At 42.7% G+C, this 20,401-nt stretch overlaps 1 protein-coding gene across 1 annotated transcript in view; it reads left to right on the top strand.

Moving 5' to 3' along the window:
• The first annotated feature begins 583 nt into the window (after positions 1-583).
• The window catches only part of LOC139284230 (leucine-rich repeat transmembrane neuronal protein 4), a 35,655-nt gene continuing 15,837 nt past the window's right edge, over positions 584-20,401 (top strand). The window contains exons 1-2 of the mRNA XM_070904433.1: positions 584-635; positions 1,079-2,622. Of these exons, the coding sequence (XP_070760534.1) occupies positions 584-635; positions 1,079-2,622 (1,596 nt within the window). The remainder of the gene's footprint in view (positions 636-1,078; positions 2,623-20,401) is intronic.

A 20,401-nucleotide genomic window follows, 5' to 3' on the forward strand; every position in this document is an offset into this window, starting at 1 on the left:
GAGCGCCAGCACAACCCTCCGCCAACACCATTCCTGTTGCTATACAACTGATTTATTCTTGATGCCACGGTCAGCGGGTCTCCTCCACAGCAAGACTGCGCCTTTTTCCCTCACATCTGTCCACATCTGAGCCAGGATACGTGCCAACTTGTCGGGTCGGACCGACAGTTTTCTTTTCCTCTCAGATTTCTCCACTTGGTCTGTTTTCCGTGTCTTTTCTGCCACTTAAGCCCAGATTTGACAAACCGTCGGCGTGTCGGTGTTTGGAATGCATTTCGCCGCCTCTCAAAAGACGCGCTAAACTGCGCTCGAGTGCGTCCGTCCCGGGGGGGCTGCGTGAGGTGGCGGTCTGACAGTATGCATCGCCGGGCTGATGTTGTGCGGTAACGTGAGAAACTACGGGCGGAGGTTGATGCGCACCTTCTGGAGCGGCTCACATCTCCGACAGGTGTGCGGCCGTGCGCACCGCGGATCCGGCTGCGGCGCAAAGTGCGTACGTCTCCCGCGAGGACAGGCGTCCCGGGTGCGCGTCCAACTGTTTGGACCGAACGCCGAGTGCGTCTGACATGTGGACCTGGGACGCATGCAACAGAGAGCCCTGAACACGAGGAGGAGTCGACGCCGCGCGAACATGGGTATGTACACTGTTGGTCTTGTGTTGTTTCTGCGCAAAGTCTTCGGTCGTTTGCCTAATTACAGTGCACTTAAGAGCTGATGTTGCGGGTGCCTTTGCCCCCCTGCGGTTCATGAATGATGACTGCAGGAGCGGGGGGGGGGGGGGGGGGGGGTCTGAAGCAGGGTTTTCTCTCAACAACTATTTGAGGGATTATGCCTGATGCATGTGGTTATCAATCACCTTTCCAATGTCTCACGAACATGACTAGGACTGTGATGGTGAATGTGGTAGGCTGCGAATAACCCCCAGTGTTAACGCATGTCTCAGAACACAGTGTGGCTTATAATGTTTGGTTCCCTGTTGCATTCCTATTCTATTTGATTGCGTTTCATTCTGGTCTGTGTATGTTGGCCCTGCTTTGTACGTGTTTTATGCTCTTATCACTTTTCTGTGTGTCTGCAGGACTTCTTGTGCTTTTCAGATGGCTTGTATTCACAGTGGCGGTGGTGCCTGCCTGGCTGCTTGCTGCTCCAAGCGGCATCCGTGAGCGTCCCTGCCCCCAGAGCTGCAGATGTGATGGGAAAATAATATACTGCGAATCCAATGCCTTCCGTGACGTGCCCAGCAATGTGTCTGTAGGCACACAGGGCCTCTCCCTGCGTTACAACAGCCTGGCGAACCTCAGAGCCCACCAGTTTGCAGGCCTGAGTCAACTAGTTTGGCTCTACCTCGACCACAATTACATCAATGCAGTGGATGGCCAGGCTTTCCACGGGATACGGAGGCTCAAAGAACTGATTCTCAGCTCGAATAAGATCACACAGCTGAAAAACAACACTTTCCACGACGTTCCGAATTTACGTAATCTTGACCTTTCCTACAATAAACTGCAGGTCCTCCAGCCCAATCAGTTCCTGGGTCTACGGAAACTGCTCAGTTTACACTTGAGGTCAAACTCCTTAAAAACTGTCCCCATGCGAGTTTTCCTTGACTGTCGCAACCTGGAGTTTCTTGATATTGGCTACAACAGGCTACGCAGCCTCACACGTAATGCCTTTGCAGGACTCCTCAAGCTCATCGAGCTTCACCTGGAGCACAACCAGTTCTCCAAGGTCAACTTTGCTCATTTCCCCCGCCTGACCAACCTGAGGGCACTCTATTTGCAGTGGAACCGTATCAAAGTGCTGACCCAGGGCCTGCCGTGGATGTGGACCTCCTTGCAAAAGCTGGACCTCTCCGGAAATGAGCTCCAAGTGTTGGACCCGAGTACATTTCAGTGCCTCCCTAATCTGCAGACTCTTAACCTGGACTCCAACAAACTCAGCAATGTGTCTCAGCAGACAGCAGAGGCTTGGATCTCTCTCACCACCATCAGCCTGGCTGGTAATTTGTGGTACTGTAACCCCAATTTATGTCCCCTGGTGGCCTGGCTCAAGGCCTTTAAGGGTAACAAGGAGTCCACTATGATTTGCGCTGGCCCCAAGGAGGCACAAGGAGAGAAAGTGACAGATGTGGTGGAGGCTTATAACATCTGTACGGCAACACCGACCCCCATCCCCTCAACGACATCCCCCCTCACTTCGGCATTTCAACCCGAGCGGCTGCCTCTTCCCACACAGTCAGTGGTGGATAAGAAGCTGATCTGGAACAGGACAGCCTCCCCTACTCCCTCCGAGGCCTCCCCCACCATCCCTTTGCCAGACACCGAGTATGTGTCCTTCCACAAGATCATAGCTGGTAGCGTGGCCCTCCTCTTATCTGTGGCTATAATTCTACTGGTTATCTATGTCTCATGGAGGCGCTATCCAAGCAGCATCAAACAGCTCCAGCAGCGCTCGGCGGTTAAAAAGCGCCAAAAAAAGGCACGGGAGACTGAGCGCTCCCTTAATTCACCACTGCAAGAGTACTATGTGGACTACAAGCCCTCACACTCAGAGACTATGGATGTGCTGGTTAATGGGACAGGACCTTACACATACACCATCTCAGGCTCCAGGGAATGCGAGGTATGACCGTTGCCCTCCAAAAATCCATTTCCACTGCGAGGCATGAGAGGTAAATTTTCAAACAATCTGCGGAGAAAAAAAAATGCTTCTTTTCTCCTCTGCTCTTGTCTGTTTTTGGGATAAGGAAGTAAAGGTCGGTGCATGGTGACTTGTTTTTGCAATATGCTGGGTTTGTTCAGTTCCATATGATTACCCAGCTGTTGTTCTGAATCATGCCGTTTTATTGCTAAAATATGATTCCCATTAGCTGAAACTGCAGTGGAAAGCTTCTCTCCCTGGATGACTTACATACAGTAGGAGGCATTATACGCAAAGTAGGTTCATCTTTCATCCCTGACATAAAAGAGCTCATTGATGAATCTATGTATTATCAGCCAGTGCGCTATTTATTTATTCACAAATGGCTTGCTGTCCAGAATGGACTGATAAACATGTATTAAACCAAGTCACTGTGCAGGTGGTCCTCTCTTATCCCGTGTGTTTGCTACAACAGCTGCAGTAGCAAATACACAAGTCGTGTGAGTTTTGATATTTGTTTTTTTTTTGCTGTATTAAATATGTACATATTTACAGTCACACCAGCTGATCATATATCCCATTCTCCCTTTCTGCCTCGAGCAATTGTGTAATTAAGATCTTACTCATTAGTTTAATTTACAAAGTTCAAACTGTCACCGCGGGCTGGAGAACACTAGAAAGGCCTGCAGCCATATATAAGATAAATTATGCACTTGGGCTCGATTTCTGTCTGGCGTTTGCGAACGATTGCAGCAACAAACTGGATCATGCTATTTTAGTTATCTCAGGAAATATAGAGAAACTGTCCCGAAACTTTTGCCCGAAGAGTTTCAATTGAAATTCTCATCCTGAAGCCAGACTCTTTCGCGCGACTCCCAACCATTACACGGCACAGAGGGATTGAGACAGGAAGCCTTGACAGAGAGACTTATCAATTTGCTCATGCTTAATTAGGCACTTTTTGGCCTGTGTACCATTTTTTACCCTAATGCCATGCATCTGTCTTCCTTTGTTCGGCAGCTTTTTATCATTTGGAAGTATGGTTAAGTGTGATTAACAGGACATGTCGTGTTGGGAAAGATGTTGTGTCACTGGGATCTTAGCGGCACCTTTTGTCAGACTAAGCAGACACGCTGTGGAGTACAGGAGACATCTTTCTTCACCATTGGGTCTGTCGGTGCCGCTCAGAGACAAAGTTTTATCTCACGCCACCACACTGCTCATTTCCTATATTCCACTTGGACTCTATAAATCATTTTATAACATGTTTTAAGTCAGCGGATTGTACTGTAGCACCACTTACACTCTTGTTGTGTCCTTTACTGAAGTCACTGGAGAGGCTAGCACAAATACATGTCATTGTTTTCAGCAATGTCACACACTGCAAGCTACACAGGTAGCTAAATCAGCTCTTCGTCAGATTATCTGTGGCAGAGCATTTCTCAAGCACAAGGGAAGCTTGAGGTGAGATGGTCAGCTTATCAATCTTGTAGCCTTCATGTGAGAATGTGGCACGGGAGCATTAAATGGCAGACCTAATGGGGCTTCTGCTAGCTAGAATAACTAATAGCCCATCAGAGGTAAGGAGCCGAGACTTCCCTCAGCTTTGTTATTCCTTGCCCTCTACAGCTCAAGGGAGCAGCCTGAGTAGTTAAAAATGTAATGGGATTTTTTTTCCCTGTGTGTGTGTGTGTGTGTGTGTGTGTGTGTGCGTCACATTTTGTGCCAAACACTGCAATGCAAATAAAGAACACACAGTACAGCAGGGGACTTTGGAAACCACTACCAGATTTTCATGCACGTTTAAGTTAGAGTGGTGCGTTTATACTTTCACACAGTTTTAAACGGCTGCATTATTTGATCTAATACAGTATCATGTTTATTAGCCACTTCGTTTCAGTGTAGGTTGCAGCAGCAAGAAGCCCATGATGTGCAGTGACAGTGTCTGGGGCTATTTGCATCACAATACAGGCAATGCAGCACAATCTCTTCTGATATACGAGAAGGCTTCTCAGTTTTATTGAGTGGCACACAGTGGAGAGTGTCAAGAGGGAGAGAGATGTTGTATCTGGAAAAAAAAAAAAGGCTGCTTTGAGGTTCAAACCCTCAGTCAGAAGCATATTGCGATTGCCCCAACCCAGTAAGCCCCCTGCACAGTATTTTAGCTATCCCAGATAGCGAGCACTTAAGCTATTAGCTGCATTTTCAATTAGGAGAAAGCGCTTTGTAATTGAAGCCTGTTATCTTCTGCACATGCCCAGACCAACAGACTTGGAGTAAATTTGTTTCTATAGATTTCCTCCAGCGCAGCTCAGCAGGTCGGCTCCGACGTCGCAAACTGAACCTGGCGAGTGTGAATTCTGATGAACACTTTGAACTCTGCAGGTCCGTGGTCTTCCTGTGGCACATTATTAAAAAGAGCCCTCTCTCCCCTGTATGCCATCCACTTCTGTGCTCACAGAGCAGCTGCGGTGGTTTGCCGTCCACCCACAGATCATCTCCTGCAAAGTGAGTTCAGAAAATATTAAGGTGAAAATCCCACCATCTCAGCCAAAGGCAATTCTTGTGCTTGGGCAGAATTTGCAAGCATTAATAAGGTGAGGGGATCCTGCTCACATATAATTAAAGTTGACTGTGTGAGAGGGCAGATGAAGTGAGGAGAAAGGAAGGTGTGCCATTGCTGGTGCATCTTAACTGACTGATGCAAATGCTCTCTGAAGGACTAGACTAAAAATAATTACAATTTTCAACTTAACCAATTTCTCAAGCTGACGGGGTCAGAAGCATTGTAATGTTAACACTGATGAGCAACCTAGTTTTTAAAGCAACAATTTAGGCCAGCACAAGCAGTAAGTTGTTTTCGTTTCCCCCTGCATTTGCACTCAGAAATGTGGCACCACGTGTCCCCCCTCCTGGTTATATTAAAAACTAATGGCTCCTATGGATCTAATCCGTGTTTGCTGAGGACAAATCCTGCAGCTGTGGGTACAATCTATTCGACAAACATTTGCTTAATTCTTAGGCACTAGAATATGAAGCCTGTCTTTAAAATGTCAAGAATAAGAAACAAAGATGATGAGCGATCAAAATACACTGCCTTGGCTTGCCAATATGGCAGCTTGCACTTCATCTGTGCGTAAATGCACAGACGGCAGGCTTCAATCATGTGAAGGGAGTTTGACAGCTTTCAATATTTGCTGTTCACTTGCCAAATAAAGGTTAGCCACATGGGTAAGAATGGCCTCTAAAAAAGGGATGTGTCATTTTTAGCACATCAGTTTGTACGTATGCTGCGGGCGGCACACATTGGTGTAACGTTTCAACACATTTCTAACAATGCGACACAACATAGCGTGATGAAAAGTAACACGTACCGTTTGACAAATGACACATCATTTGCGTTTTTAGTTATTCCATAAAAAAGCGGTATCTTTTGCCATTAATCTCATCTTGCTTGGTCGTCTTCCTGTTTGGTGGAATTGAAAATTACTGTAACTGCAAGACTGGCTGGCAGTGATCCACGGGTCCACAGAAGTAGACTACTTAGCTTTTATCATAGCTGATGATTTTGTGAAAAATGGGCTTTTGGTCAACTTGATTCAAACTCAACTGCAGCAAAATGCTGGAAGAAACAGCCTTTTAAGTGAATTGGCTGTAATGGCTGTTACACAACATCATTTTTTAGCGTCATGCATCACTTATCATTTTGTAAGTGGCATAAAAAAAAACACTATAATAGATTTTTGTGTATGATCAAGCATATCACAGTGGCTTTGTTAGGTGCTTTTACACTGGGGACCTGTTGGACGATAACGTGTTTTTTCTACAACAAGTAAATTGCTCAGGACAGCATCAGGCTTAATGCTGTAATTCACATTTGTTAAAATGAATAGTTAGACATTTCGGGAAATACACTCATCTCGAGAGTGAAAAAGACTCTTTACTAACTATATACTAGTCTCTTAATATGCCAACGAAAGACCTCAAGTATAAAATGTATCCAAAAGATACATAGCTGAATTTATAGTCAAGTCAAGGCTGTGATTTCATGCCGAGTTAAAATGTTGCAGTGGGATTCATTAGCTCAAATGCACATAATCAGACCTCAGACCTATCTTTGGTGTTAAGCACCTCTCAGGCTGCTATGTGCGTGGGGTGAGATCTCCCCCAAACAAACATACTCTGCGATATGTATGATTCTGTCTTTTGACAGATGTTCCTCTTGGAGGTGTGATGTCTGCTCCTGTGAGGAGGTGGAATACATTAAACAAACTTAGCAGCAGGGGGAGGCCACACCAGATCTGTGCAATAATAGCCTGCAATCTAACATGGCTTGTTAAAATGAATAAGGCAGTTCTGTTGTTTCATAATGATTAATCTTAGCATCTCCTCTTTCATCCAATTGATGTTTTCATGATTGTATTATTCACATTATGATGTACTAATAGCACATGCCCCAGCCTGCTAATAGCTTAATCTGGCACAGGCGGAAAACATGATGTTCCTCCTCCACGCTTCAACACAGACAATATTGAATTTCTCTCTGGGTTAGATGTACTTATTTATACAACATATATACGATGAGCTGCTGTTTGTGTCTTTGACTGATCATTACCGACTCTCACAGGAGCCTAAAGCCAGACCAGTGATAGTCGCAGGTAGATCACTGAGAAAACATTTTGCTGCTGAGGAAAAAGAAATGAAAGTCATCGCTTTGTTGACCTCCAAACCTCCATTTTAAATTGAGGTCAGCAGTGATTGACAACATCATTAACTCCGATATGCACTTGATATTACACGATGACCTAGTCCTTCACTTAAGCCCAAGATCAAATCAACTTTTGTGTTGTAAACAAATCAGGTGAGTCGGTTCATGTTAGGAATATGCTGTGCAAACGTCACAAAGAACTCTGGAAATGATGAGAAGGGCTTAGAAGACCCATTTCTACTCAATCTAATTTGGGTAGAAATGAAAAAGACCACAGAGATAAATCAAAACTAATTCATCCTTTCCCATCACGCAATCGCCAGTGGTCCTCCCCTCCTGCAGCCACACATAAACCATGATGAATATTTAATGTGATATTAAACTTCTCTTCTCTTTTGTATTCAAGGCCATTTTGTTCAGGCAATGGTGAATCAGCTAAAACCAATTCTGTGTTAATTAGAAGTATGTTTTGATGGAAACCCTTTCTGCTAATGAAAATCTCACAACCCAGCCAGTGAAGACAGCTGATGTCAATAATCAGCAGGGTCCATCACTGAAAACAAGGGTTGAGCAACAACAACAAAACAAGACTTAAGAGTCTGCTGTCATGCTAGCAGCCCTGTGAGGATGCACTTAGGGACAGTGGTGCTTTGAGCTAAATGCTAACATGCTGATGTTTTGGCAGCTATAATGTTCACCACCTTAGTTTAACATTTGCTAATTAGCACTGAACACAGTGTCTAGCTGAGGCTGGTGTCACTAATTAAGTATTTAGTTTGGGACAAATTGATATTTTGACCTGATGGTGGCGCTAGAGGAAAAGTCAGATGATCCCCATGTTATTAGGATTCATCCTCTGGGGACCATGAATGTCGGTTCACTATTTCAATGGCGACTCATCCAATAGTTTGTGGGATATTTCAGTCTGGACCAAAATGGTGAGCAGAGCGACCAACAGACAGCAGGCAATGCCATCCAGCCATGTCACGTCAGTCATGGCTAAGAAAGTCCTCCAAGTAACTGCCCTCCAGTGGTCACGCCTTCGAAGATAGTTACAAATTACTGTAAAATTGCTCAAATGAATCAGTTTTCTGACCTCACACAGTTATGGTTAAGGTTCGGTTAGGTTTAGGCACATAAACCACTTGAGTTGTTAAGCTTAAGGTTAGGGAAACATCCTGGTTTAGGTTAAAGTTAGTACTTTGTAAAAATTAAAAAGGACCTTTGTCGTCATGGTTACAGTAATAACCGCAGGTTGGGGAGCGATAATGGCATACAGGCACATTTTCCGCCTGTGCCCGTGTGAATGCTGTTGTCCTCTTCTGTGTTTGTGTAGCTCAGAACCTGCTTAGTGGGCGACACTTGAAGCTGCTCAATTGTCCTCCTGGTTCCATCCTCCCCACTTGTGTTTTACAATCTACATTTTGCCATCAGATTTGTATGTACTATGATTTTCTGTAGTGAATCTGTTCTGTACACGCAACATCTATTGCATGTCTGTCTGTCCTGAGAGAGAGGGATCCCTTCTCTTTTGTTGCTCTTCCATTTTTTCCCTGTTAAAAGGTTTTTTTTTTTGGGGGGGGGGGGGTCCTCATTTGAATCTGAGGGGCTAAAGACTGAGGGTGCTGTATGCTGTAAAGCTTCTTGAGTGTGATTTGTGATATTGGGCTGTATAAATAAAATTGACTTGACTTGACATGGTCAAAAGAAACCAACCCTGACTGTCGGAAGGAAACAAGAAGCAAACAGCGGTCTCCTGTGTGAAAGTCCGAATGTGTCCAACCACCAGCACCTCCTCCCTCTGCTGAGTTCGTGGCTCCATAACAATGTCGCACTATTTCCTCCTTTGCTTCTTACGGACAACAGTCATAATTCCTCCAGCCGCTAGAGGGCTTTGTCACTTGCTTGAAACACATGTCGTTATTGGCCATTTGCTGAAATGACTGATGCTGTTGTTTTTCTCGGGAGGACAGTCTTTTAAAAAAGTGAAGTCTAAAGTCTCATCATCATTTTCAGTCTTATCTGTGCAATTAATACAAATGCCTCAAAGGAACTACTTTGTAAAGCAATTTTATTGTTCTGCCATTGGGGGATGCAATGCTTTTTCTGGACTGATTTTGCTGTTTGAAGATGTGATGTCTCATCCACTGCAACATTTCCAGTTGGCTATAACTTCAGGGGTGAACATCTAGTTTTGATGTCAGCCACTCTGAAAGATTGACTCACAATTTTACACCGGCATTCAACAATCCGTCAGAAAAGAGAAATGCATTATAGAAGAGGCACAGAAACCAATTTCTCCGCTGACAGCAGCCTCAACAGACCACAATGCAATGCAGTCTCATGATATGCTGTGGTTTGAGTGAGGGGTGTGACTTTTTTGACTTCCACTATATGCGATCACCGCTCGCTATACTCTATCTGCCAGCACATATAGCCGAGTGCAACACCCTCACTCTCTGGCAGTTGTCGAAAGGCATTTAGGGGAGAGCAGGAAATCACTAACTGAAGTTGAAGCAGATGTGGCGAGTTGAGGGAAGTTGGGTACCCAAAAAATAATTTATGTCACCTCAATGCTAAATCACTCCTGGCATACACAGAGCCACACAGATTGATGATACATAACAGCGTAAGTGTATCCAAGGGTGGATTTTTCCATTAAGTCTTCAGTCTGAGTTAGAGCCAAGGAACAAAAGAACTATTTCAATTCTCGGGGAGTCCGGACGAATGTTTCCCTTGAAAAAAGTGTTTGCAGAAATCCGTAAATTTCTAATAACTTCCCAAAAATCTGAATCCCATATCGAGTGTCCTATTATTATGGCGTATCTATCAATCAGTAATCACATGCCCTGGATTCCCTCAGTTTAAGCTTCTGTTCACTCAATCAGTGGCACTTAACTGCTATAATGGGATTTGACAGCTTATCTAGCACTTTATGAAAAGTCGGGCACCGCAGACAGAATGAATAATATAACATGAAAACATTAGACGTAACATTTTATGCTGTTTTATGGTCACAGCACCCACGTTAATTTTTCAACTCAGCTTGAAGCTGTTACTGCCTATTTAGCCTTTCATGTTATTATGATTCATTTAATTAGGGTTATTAAGTCAATTTGACTGAGATGCTGTAGTTCTGCCTACTGTGTCACTTTCATTCACGGCAAAAGAACTCGAAAGTGATACTTAAAAGAGAAGGAAGTGTTGACTGGGCACGTCCTAGTAAGTTGGTGGACTGCAATTTGTATCTCCACCCTCCTCTGCATAAAGACAGGACACTTTCTTTTGTCTTTTTCTGCTGGGAAGCATTTTGATGTACTGTAATGTAGACGTTTACCTCAAGAATGGTATTGTGATTTCCCCAGAAACTAAAATCCCTTCATCGTGGAGCTACGCCGCCTCAGTCTGTGTGATGGGACAAAATGGTTAGTCAGTCAGCACAAACTGAGAATGATGCAGCATCTCTGCCAACTTCTCCTGCTTCTGGGCGACTGTGAAATGACTGTCAGGCATGTGTGTGTGTGTGTGTGTGTGTGTGTGTGTGTGGGGGGGGGGGGGGGGTTCCCCAAAATAAGCATAACCTGGCACATTACTGTTGCCTACTATTTGGCAGTGTTCTCACTTTTGTGCGTTATGTATAGGCACTGCCATAAATATCCATTTTTCCATCACATTTCCCACATGGTTTACACCATCTCGTTGCTCTCTCTTCTTCTGCAATTGTTTAAAGGCACCTGACAGGAGAATTAGCCCCCCCCCCCAACTGCTCATCTCGATGCGCCCAACTCTTAATGTTCGCATGGACAGTAGTGGCCAGAAACACACGTTCACTGGCATTTCCTTTGGCTGATTATCTGGAATTTCATTTGCACTACATTCGGATGGAAACTTGACTAATGGCAATGCTAATATGCTGATGTTTGGCAGGTATAATGTATACCATGTTCGCAGTTTTAGTTCAGGCCGTTAGCATGCTAAGCTTAGCTAATTAACACCAAGCACAAAGTACAGCTGAGATTAATGGGAATGTCGTTTTGGAAGTATTTGGTCTCAAACCAAAGTATTGGACAAATCCATTTTGTAGATGTTGAGATATTTCAATGCATGTGTGAAAACTGAGAAGAATCCATCCTGTGTGCACCACGGATATCTGTACCTCATTGAATGTTTGGTGCCGCATCATTTGTTGTGACATCTATTGTGCACAGGTAGCAGGAGAGGAAGGATTCATCTCTCCATTTTCCCTCCGAGTGCCAATGTATCCTTTTCAAATCAAACAAATGGGTCAGCCCTTTGTTCCAGCAGAATATTTTTGCTTGCCCTGTCTGAAAGGCATGTAATACACTCTGATCAGCGGGGTGTTTCAGCAATCGAAAATTTAAAATGCTTTCCAGATTTGAGAGAGTTGACATCAGGCAAATATTAGCCTAAAATTTCACTCCATGCCGGGCAAAATAATAGTAAATTTGGTCATTCACAGAAAAGACAAACAACACTATCTACACCATACAGTATGTGAGGCAGATCATCCTGTTAGGATTATATGTGCTCTGACTGAGCAGAATTTAAACAGACCTCAGCTGATTTCAGGCTTTCTTTCCCTTCAGTTCTCCATTCCCCAGGTACCCTACCTCCGTGTTTTAGTGCCGTGTTTTTTTTTTCACCAACATCCTCTTCTAGCCATGTTTCCTCAGTCAGTGAAAAAATAAACAGGCCAACAAACCGGGTAACCTGCAGTAGGTAGACAAACAGTCAGTATCAAGAAGACAGAAAGCTGTTAGATGGGCAAGATTATATTGAGAATAGAGAGAGCCAGTGTAACGGTGAAATGAGGGGAAATTATTGATGCATCTATTTTTTTCCTTCCCATCGCCGTGATACTATGGCCAGAACCATATCAGCTTTTGGCAGATGAGCCACACTTAAAGCATAGATGCTGAAAGTTTCATTCATCCATTAAAAAGTGGCAACGTAGCCCACAGAAATACCCCCCTTCACTTTTGTCCTGTCTATACCTGTTTGTCATTATTCACAATAAGTGGTTGATTTGAAGTCTAATGATACTAATAACACTCAATCAGTTTTCTATGAGCTACCTGTGACACCAGAGAACATAAATATACACATAAGAAGCTTCATGACCTGCTGTTAGTAACACCAAAACTGCCCAATCAACATGTTACCTCTCAGTCTGTATGACTTCATGTTTAAAGCATAAAAGTGGACGTAGCCATTGAGTTTGGCCCTTTTGTTTTTGGAGACAGAAGTAACCATATTTGGAGAACCCGAGGATACTATTCACGCCTACCGATACCGGCAACCTGACCGCACCTGCCTCCTGGCTACGCCGTGCAAAGTAGCTACTAACAAAGTTAGCTTGTAAATGTACTTACCGTGGAAAAAAAAGGACAGCCGACTGCTAGAGTGTCTTTTAGTACAAGTGAACGCCGCTGTGAACACGAACTGGACCAGAACTCAAAGGCAACAATGAATCTACTACAGGCGTGAAAGTGTCCTGTGTGCTACAGTACTGTGGTAAGGATTTATTTAACACAAATGCTATTGCTTTACCCCACCACATAGAAACCGCTTCTCCAACCTAAACAACAAAATATACATTGTTATTCAAAATTACCCATGAGCGTGTTTTAATCTGATGCCTCTATATGCATAACGTCAGTTGTCAGGGGCTCCCAAAACCATCACAAATAAACTGTAACTGTTATAATGTTATAATGGTTATGTGTCTGTATAGATAGCATGAAAATATTTTTCTGGGCTCCCTGCCCTGGTGGGGTCACCATTCAGTGTTCTAGAAAATAGAGGAGCTGGAGGCCACTCCAAACACCAGGCAGCTGGACCTGAACAAACCCTTCCTTTGAATCCTCATCCAGTAACAGTTGCTGGTAGGCATGGCTCATATCCAGCTTTGTAAATGTCCTTCAGTTAGAGAAAGATCATGGTTTGGGTTAAAAATGCAATGATAAGGTCATGAAACTTTGGACATGGTTAAAATAATAACTACTTGTTTAAGGTTAGAGAATAATCGTGGTCATGGTTTAAAAAAAACAACATCATAAATCACACAGTTATCTAGAGGTCCTTGTCAGGTAAAAGTAAACACAGGTCAATTTAAAGCATTTTAACAAATTATTGATGCAGCTGTTTTTCTTAGACGGTGATTTTTGTGTTTAATTTGATCCAATTCTGATTTAACAAATAGATTCAAATAGACACAAGAGACTAGAGCATTCCTACCACAGTGGGTGAGATTATCCCTGGAGCCAGGAGGAGAGGCATTTCATCAATTGGAGATCAGGACTTTGTATTGATCTCGCAGCCAGTGCATGTTTGACATTACTGAAACACCCCTGTTTTGGTGACTCTTGGATCTCAGTCAATCCCCATTTCCATAAAGCACAGAGGTGTGAGCTTGCTGCAGTGGCAGAAGTGAGAGGTTATGCTTCTTGTGCTCCAGAGGTAGTTTTTTCTCCTTTTTTTGTGTAATAGTTTGACCATATTGCACTATTGACAATGTCCTCAAATGCAGTGGATTTTCAGTCTTTTTTTTCTTTAGTTTTTGCTCTTGTGCTCTTTTCTTGACCCAAACCTGATTTTGTGGTGTACTATCAAAGCAAAGCAAACAAAATTGACCATTTCTAAATGCAAATGTCGTTCCACGTATGAAAGCAGCTTAATTCAGACTGTAATGTCTTCCTAAAGACATTATAGAATCAACGATGGAAGTTATTTTCCCATGCAGAGCATTTTATTGCCCACAAAGCAATTTTAGTGGTAATGTTTTTCCAACCACGTTTAGTCTGTTACAGCAGTACACTTTGTGAAATCTTTTTGCTCTAACTTGACATTTCGGTGCCACAACGCGCTTGAAATAGCCGAGAAAGGGCTGCCGATAGGAATCGTCATGAGCAGCAGCATTTAGTTCCATCTGCATCATGTCGACCCACAAGTCAGAGAGATGCACATTCACACATACTGCTAGAGTCATGCATGGCTCTTGACGTCTCTCTACAGCTTACTCACACACACACACACACACACACACACACACACCCGCACCCACACGCTGACTCTTACATTCATTCCCAAAGAGTTGTGTGAAGCGAACATGTGTGGCAGTTACGTCCGACAGCAAAGTGAGGAAAGTGAGTTTTTTTTCCTTTTTTCTTCCAATGTGGAAATCAGAATAAATCCTTCATCATGAAGAAATGTTTGTCAGCAATTTAAGAGTCGGGCGGCTGGCAGTGGCTTTTTCCAACTCAGTGACAATTACTGCAACAGATACTGGAAACCCATGACAAGGGCCCTAAAGCAGCCCCTAAAGCTTGTGTGTTGGCAAAAGGGCTCGCTGACACCCCATCATGTTCCTGTTAATGTACTTGAAAGATGCTGAATAGAGAGATTTTTCAGTCTCATGAATTCCGCTCATGGTTAACTGTGTTTTTATATTACTGCTGGTTACACTCACAGAAAGGCCCCTTCCAGTCGGTTATGAAAGCTCCAGTAAGATTGCAATAAGTGCAGCGAGGGCCACTTTATGGTGGAATACATTTTGTAGTAATAATTGTAGTTTTGCATAATTTACGGCACTTAATTATGTCCTGAATTTTTTAACTATAAGGACATGGAAAAACTGACTAGAGTGGTCAGACTGAGAAAGTGGAGAAATGAAAATAAAGTTGAACTTCCTGACATCTCAAAATTACCTCCATTAATCATTGCTCATGTGGAAGCCAACAACCATGGGCTCTATTTACAGGAATCAATGGTGCAGGTTATCAGGTTCCTGAAAAACCTCAGCCGGCCCTCTCGACATGGTGGAGCAGCGGCAGGACACTGGACTCTGCTCAGACCGTTGAACTTCTCACCCTGTTATGCACAGTGAGCCCAGCCGCTCTGCGAAGTGTCAGTAATGACGGCGGCTTAAGTGTTCAGAACTGAGGGCAGGAGTAAAGATCAACCAGTGAATCTGGAGCTTTGCTTTGCATCTCAGCTATTTCTTTACCTCAGTGTTGACTCAATATTTAGTCCTTCTAGTTGCCTTAACATAACCATTCCTTGCCCAATATCACAAGAGGAACAATGCCATCTGATTCAGTGTTTGTCTGACACTGAACAAACACAACACAGTTCATTTTGCTGAGACTGTGTTTTGTATTATTATACTCTGAAACTGACCTTAAAGCTGCATTAAACACTTTTTGACCACTAGGAGGCAGAAAACTCACAAACCCACAGAAACAAACCATGGCTGTGTCCGAAATGATTTCCTCGTTCACTCATTTATTGTTTATTGTTACGCTATACTTTTATTTCTTCTGAGGAATATAACAACCAGTAATTTAAAAATTAAGACGTTTTTGGGATATATTTTTTGTGATTTGTGCTGATAATGTATTTTACCTTGATTATAAATCAAGTCCTATAATGCTTGTACATACAATGACGTCAGCATGGTGTAATCAATTTGGTGTCCTTATAAACCTTGCTATTCATATTAGACTCCTTTTGGACACAGCACGTGTTTTATTGTTTCATCAGCATAGCAGGCTGTTATGTCTACCGCGTTAGCAGACGGTTGCCTACTCACTCACCTACAAAAGCAGGAACAGGGCTGTATGAGGATCCCTTTAGAGTCCTCCTTCTCACCACTTGTAGGAATCAATCGAATGCAATCTATAATTCTAAATATGGCTACAACAAATGTAATCACGCCTAGACTAGATGTATTTATAGATAAATGCTCCATGAAGACTCCCAACATTTGATTGTTGTTTTAATGTTATGTTGTCTGATGTTATAGGGGCATCAGGAACTCATTTCTTGTATAGCGCTATATTCATCAACGTAGGTGTCAGCAGGGTTTGTGTTTGACTCAGTGTCGGATCCGTCGAGATAAGAACATTGCAGTAAAACAAAAACGAGGGAGCTACATCCACATTGCTGGTACTTTTTTTGTTGTCTATTTTCTCTCCATCCATTAACATGCAGCAGTTTAACAGCAGTAAAATCCCAAGTGGTGTACCTCATTATGTAAATAGCTGCCACACTGACTATTAACAAACAGTGCTTCTTGTTTTCAGTGATGAGCTATTCAGAACACACATGCCTACACATACATGTAAATGTCTAAGTGATATTCGACACCTCGCACAACTGTACATGGATCTCATCATAGATGCACAACACACCCACGCAGAAACCAAGCCAGGTGCATTGATGACTCCAAATCGCTCATACTGTAGGTGTGACTGGAAGTATGACTGCCTGTGTGTATATGTGTGTGTGTGTGCGGGTGCAGTAGACTGGAGGCCTGTCCACAGTTTTTTTCCTGCCTTCCACCCAATGCACACTGGGATTGGCTCCAGCCATTTGGACATGGATGAGACTTACAATGCAGTACAATGAAAACAGATGTTTACTGTCATTGTGTAAAGGTAGTGCTGTGCAAGCCAAGTGCATTTGCATGTTTAGAAGTGGGAAAAGTGGCAGCAATGTCATGTTTCTATATGGTTGCTGATAGTCTTTTTTTTTGTTTTGACAAATATAAATGTAATGTGGACAAACGGAATACAACCTTGATCGATGCATTATAAAATAGGTAAAAATAGGTTCATATTATACAGATGGAATAAATTATTTTGTGAGCATCATTAAAATATGAAACGTGCTGTAAAATGGAAGCCAAATGTCTGCACCATCTAACAAGGCTAAGAAGAAAGCGGCACTCCGCTATCTGTGTCCATCACCTCCTGTTGCCCAGCTCGATCATGAAAGTGAAGTAACACACACGCAGAGGGCGGTATTCTTTTTTTTTTTTTTTTTAAAAAGCAGAAAAACATTGTACGTCATACTTAGCTGTGCGACCGCTGAACACTGTTGGCGGCGTTTGCTTGTTGTGAGAAAGTGCGAGCTCATGTCCTTGTCGATATACTGTCTCTTACCGGTTGCTCTGTGCTGGAGGGGGCTGGATCAAAGGATACAGCCTGAACCCCCCCATGTTTATGTCCTCCTGCTAACAGGAAACAGAAAAGACAGCAGAAGAGAGGCAACGACTTTGAATGTATTGAAAGAGACACATGGCTGTCTACTCTCACTTCCTCCCAGTGATAATTAATTGGCTATTAAATACATATTTGTAAATGTGCTAAACAGGCTAAGCTCATATTCTACATAACACAGCAATTTTGAATCGAAACCAAGACATTTATGTTGACGGCTTATAGTGAAATAAATTGACAGCCATGCTAGCAGCTCTGTAAGGCTGTACTTTGAGCTAAATGCTAATGTCAGCATGCTAACATGCTCAAATAGCACAAAACACAAGTGCAACTGAGGGTATTGGGAATGCCATTAGCTTTGCAGGTATAAACCAAAGTAGGCTATCGGACAAATTTAATGTTGACCAGATGACGGAGGTAGACCGCGGATCAGTGATTAGGATTCCTCCTCTGGGGACCATGAATGTAGAAAATTGAATGGCAATCCATAGTTGTTCAGATACTTCGGTCGTGTGTAGACCGAACGACCGACATTGCCGTCCCTAGACTCATACCAGTAGCAAGGCAAAAAAATCTTATTAGCAACTACACAAAATGTTTCATCATTGACCCAAACACAGATAATTAGCTTGGTTTGACAAATGCAGCTACAAATACAATTAGCATCTCGACACAGCTCTGCTGATGTAATCCTGTTGTGACTTGACCGAACAAGCGGTTTTATGTGGACATGAGACAATCCTTAGACTTTGATCTTACAAATTGTGACTTGAGAAAAGATGAGTCAGTTCACATCTTTTGTACTTTTCACCTTTGCTGATTATACTGTAGCTCGATGAGTGCCAAGACCACAGGGCTAATTAGTCTTTCTGAAGTGATTGATATCAAGGATGTAGAGACATGCCAAATGAGTAAAGCCTGTGATGACTCATGAGCCAGGATTGAGCCTTGAACTTCCTAGAATTGTTTCTGGAGTGCAGAGATGTCTGATTTCTCAGAATCCTTGATGACCAACAGGGCTTACTTCAATATGATGGCACATTGTGAGAATAATAGCATGTGTAGACGTTTGTGCCATGAACATAGTTATTTTGAGAATTATTCTCCCTCAAGAGAATCTGAAGGTTTCTGAGGTTTCTGAATTATTTTTTATATTTGTCCCTAGAATAAGGTTGTTCTTATTTCTTTAAATAGAGACTTTCTTGCATTTGCCTGCATTTATTTTATCAATGCAAGTAAACCAAAAAGTTATTCATTCATTTATTTATATATACCAATTTTCAGAATTTGATTTAAGGGAATCAATTACAGTACTGCCACCAAAAAAAAACACATAAAAACACAACTTAATTTTTTCACTTTTCACAGCCGCACATGCTTCCAACAGAGGACACCAATATATTTTGGTGACCCCATGACCTTTCCCCTAAAGCGCTACCATCAAGTCAACCTTTGGCTTGGAAAAAAGAAAGGCTAACTTTATTTATCCAACACACAGTATTGACTATGATAGTAATTGTTAACTGGGGGAATCATTGGACCTTGTCAGAGATCTGCTCTCGGAGTTCTTGATGGATATCTGATTACTTGTTGGCTTAAAGGGAGGACGCGTCTCATCATTGATGATGCATCCTAAAGCAATGTAAATTATTTGTTTATGTGCTAATCGCTCATTTTACCCCTCTCCATTACATTTCAGCATTTAAAATAACACTGACTGGCCCAAGGGGGATACAAATTACAGCTCAAAATAAGAAAATCGTAACACAAAGATTTGAAGAAAGGAATGCCATGGCATGTAACCCACACGGTAGCTGTAAGAAACGTGTTCGGGTATATTGTCCCTAAAGAATAGGTCAGCAACAGTACATGGCTGCTGAAGCTTACCAACTGGAGAAGCTGGGATGTGTATTCTCATATATTTCCCTGTTAGATAGTTCTAAATGTGAGCAATGCCTAAGTTAGGCTACAGGACAGGGTGTGTTGTTAACATATTGGGAATCCTCTTTAAGCAAATGTGTGTCCTTCATTTGTCGTTGTTTCATTGCTATAATTAGTTACTGCAGCCCTGGCTCTGAATGGAGCCCATTACAGGGTTACAGTCATGTTTCACCTCTGCGTGAATAATTTCATGAGTTTAACAAAATATTCAGCTTTGTCCGTTCTGAAGAAGTGTGTCGGGGACTCCACCTCTCCAAATGTTTGTTCTTGTTTCTTTCAAATGGTAACAATTTTAAAGCTTCGCCAATTCCTGTTTTTATATCAACTCTGTGTCAAAGGACTATGTGTAATATAAAAGGTGTCGCTTGTAATGACGAACCCGCAGATAACTATTACCTGACTCTGCAGTTCTCCTCAGCTCCCTGGAGTGTTTTAGCGACTTTCAGCTCATTGTTTAGCTTTTATGGCCCTCAACTTTAATGTTTTGGTTCACTGTAACTGCTCTCATCAACCTCATTTCCAGTCGCAGCAGTTTAGCTCTGATAAACCCACTCTACACTAGGTGTCCAGCACCAAACGACAGACAGACAAAGTTGCTAACGTATGGCAATACTGTCAATTTTCCACCATACTGTATACTAATGTTTCAGACACTACTCATTATTCGGCTTTGGATCTGGATAGGAATATCATGTGGTATTATGAATTGGAGGGAGTCTTGATTATCATATGTGGCTTTAAGACATGAACGTGCCAACACATGTACAGTATAACATCTAGCTAGAACAGAAAGTGTCTCAGGTGACCTCCTGCAGGAATTGTGTGTTTTTACGTCTGCTTTCTTCAGAGTAAATCCCTATCCAGATATCATTGAATTGCTCAAGATACATGACAACAAAATTGAACTGGGTACATGTCAGAACAAGTGTCCTGTGTGGTCAATATGTTACTTTCACAGTCAGGACTGCATGGAGAAGATGACAGAGTAATTAAGGATATGCTCGGGTTGCCTCGGTGATAGCGCTGCAGGAAAGGTTGGGGTCATCAAAAGCAGCAGTTTCCTTTCTTTTTGCTTTGGGAACATTCGTAT

Source organism: Enoplosus armatus, chromosome 4, assembly GCF_043641665.1.
Source record: "Enoplosus armatus isolate fEnoArm2 chromosome 4, fEnoArm2.hap1, whole genome shotgun sequence".
Taxonomy (NCBI): domain Eukaryota; kingdom Metazoa; phylum Chordata; class Actinopteri; order Centrarchiformes; family Enoplosidae; genus Enoplosus; species Enoplosus armatus.